The sequence below is a fragment of the Solanum lycopersicum genome, chromosome 4 (genome assembly GCF_036512215.1).
Source record: "Solanum lycopersicum chromosome 4, SLM_r2.1".
In the NCBI taxonomy this organism is placed as follows: domain Eukaryota; kingdom Viridiplantae; phylum Streptophyta; class Magnoliopsida; order Solanales; family Solanaceae; genus Solanum; species Solanum lycopersicum.
The window spans coordinates 48,963,787-48,966,397 of record NC_090803.1 but is presented as its reverse complement, the minus strand read 5'-3'; the positions used below and the strand labels follow the sequence as shown (position 1 = coordinate 48,966,397).

The 2,611-nt window shown below is 38.1% G+C and overlaps 1 protein-coding gene across 1 annotated transcript; it reads right to left on the bottom strand.

The window, feature by feature from the left end:
- Positions 1–642: 642 nt before the first annotated feature.
- On the bottom strand, positions 643–1,167 carry LOC138348142 (uncharacterized). The gene has a single exon (XM_069296752.1). It carries the CDS (start codon positions 1,165–1,167, stop codon positions 643–645), a length of 525 nt encoding a protein of 174 aa, XP_069152853.1.
- Positions 1,168–2,611: the final 1,444 nt, after the last annotated feature.

The following is a 2,611-nucleotide window of genomic DNA, read 5'->3' as shown; positions in this document are numbered from 1 at the left end:
GCCCCTTTTATCTTTTCCTTCAGTTCTAGATTTTCTGCTTCTAGAACAACCATTTGACTTTCATTATCAGATATTTGGGCAACTAAAGCAATTTTTCCATCTTGAAAGATGTCTTGGCTGTTGTTTATGAGATCCTTCTCCTATGTCATCTCATTTATCAAATCAAGTAATAAAACATCCAGCTTTCTCAACTTACTAGTATAAAAGTTATTCAAGTTTTGCTTGAAATAAGATAGAGTTACCTTTTCATCAGAATCTTCCTCGTCTGACATTGCCATGAAACCATTATCTGTGTTTTCAGATTCATCTGAATCACTTGAGGATTTTTCCCATGCAGCCATTTCTCTTTTTACTGCCCCGAAGAAGACTTCTCTTCTGCTTATCTTGGGAAGGACCTGGTCCCTCTCTTTGTCTTTACCTTCTGCAGCTGTGACAAATTTCATGTGGTTAGCTTTGTGCACAGAAAAGTTTCCAATGGAGTGAACAGATAGATAACTCATGCCACACACTTCACTTGAGCTGGTAGCCTTGTTATGATTTTCTTTCATAGGATCGGCCTCATCAACCAGATCAGTCTCCTTGTTTTTGCCCTTGAGAAAGAGCCCCTCATCTTTTCTGTGCATCTCATGAACTTGAAGATGCTCAAATAGTGTTATGCATTGTCATTACATTAGGTTCTCTTGTCTCATTTCCAATTATAAAATCATTTGTCCAAGATCTAGGAAGAATTTCCAGTATCTTAGAGACTTGCTTGACAATAGGAACATGTTCTTCAAGAAACATGAGCTCATCTATGATGTTGGAGAATCTTGTGCGAACTTCGTGAATGAGTTCACCATCATTCAAGGTGAAGTCTTCAAACTGGGTAGAAAAGAGATCTAGCTTAGATTTCCTTATTTCCTCAGTGCCCTCATAAGTTGTTTTTAACAGATTTCGAATTTCCTTGGCTGATTCACAAGATGAAATCAGATCATATTCATTTATACTAAGGCCACACATCAATAGTTTCCTTGCTATATGATTTTTCTGGACTAATAGTCTGTCAGAGTAATTATATTGTTTTCTAGTTTTGGAAATGACTCTTGTGACCTCTCCATCTTTAACCTTCATAGTTGGCACATAACGACCATTACATATGATGTCCCATACTTCACTGTCCTCAGCCATGAGATAGTCTCTCATCCGAATCTTCTAATATTTATATATCTTACTATCAAACAGAGGAGGTCTTATGGAAGACTAGTTTCTTTGCTTATTCAGTAGTGACAACATTTCTCGCAGGAACTTCTCTCTTGGTGTTAATCAGATAGAGAGAACCTGCTCTGATACCACTTGTTGGAATATGTGCATCCACTACCTGTCAACAGACCAGGTCCATTGACATAGCAAGAATAGTGCGGAAGATTAAACAATATGAAGAACACAACACAAGCAGTTTACGTGGAAACTTCCTTGCTCAAGGAAGTAAAACCACAACCTATTGCACAGGATTTACAACCGTCTTCACTAATCTTCTCAAGCAAAAGTGAAACCCGGTTATAATCAATGTGAGAAAAAGTTATTAATCTCACGATCAAGTAATCTACCTATTACTTGAAGAGCCTAAGCGGATACAACACCGCCCACTAAGCTATCACCCCTAGATAACTTAGAATTTTCTAAGCGGATGCCACACCACCCACTAAACCACCTAACTCTAGATGACTTTGAATTTGACTAACCAACAAAACAATGTTGCCCACTAAATCAGTTAACCTTAACTGATTTAGACTTTTACAAACCCAAAACAAATATCTGAATCCTTTATAGATTATGAATAGATTTAAAATGTAAGTACATACACATAAAGCTCTAAAAACAACAAAGATTCTTTTTTACTTTATCAGGTCCTTCTGTTGAGTTGAGCAGTGTTCTTCCTTGAAGATGACCTTCTGTTCAAGCTTCTGAATTTTCAGAGAAAATCCAAGTTTAATTTGCCAAGTCTTGAATTTGTGTTTATTGGAAAGAGATAATATAATTTCTCACATATTCGTAGAAGTCATCCCATTGGCTGAAGGCATGCTGTTGGAAAAGCTGTGCATGTACCGCATCAGAGATGACAACTTTTCTGACAACTGTCTTTTCGTCCTTTTCATGTCGCATTTTTGCGGGGACCAGGTCCATTTCTTGCGGGGACCAGGTCCCTTGCAAACTTCTTTGTGAGTTCATTTAAAGGCCAACCTCTTCCATTCTGATTGGTTCAGTACGCTGGCACCTCACCTACCACTGACAGGACAACTTTACAGTTGTACACCATTTTTTATCAGATGGAGAAAACTCTGCCTAGGACCAGGTCCCTGCATTTGTGAGATACTGAAACATACAATCTCGTCCGCTCTTCTTATTGGTGTAGGACACTGCACTTTTCACCTACCACCTAACATGACAACTTTTACGACTGTACCCCATTTGTATCTGGATGAGAGAACTCTGTCATGGACTAGGTTCCTGCATTTGTGAGGATCATAAAAGCACCTAGAATATAACATTTTCTCCCTTTTTGATGATAGCACACAAATATACCTCACACTGAGTTTATCATTCATCTCATTATCAGTAGTTCCAAAAACAA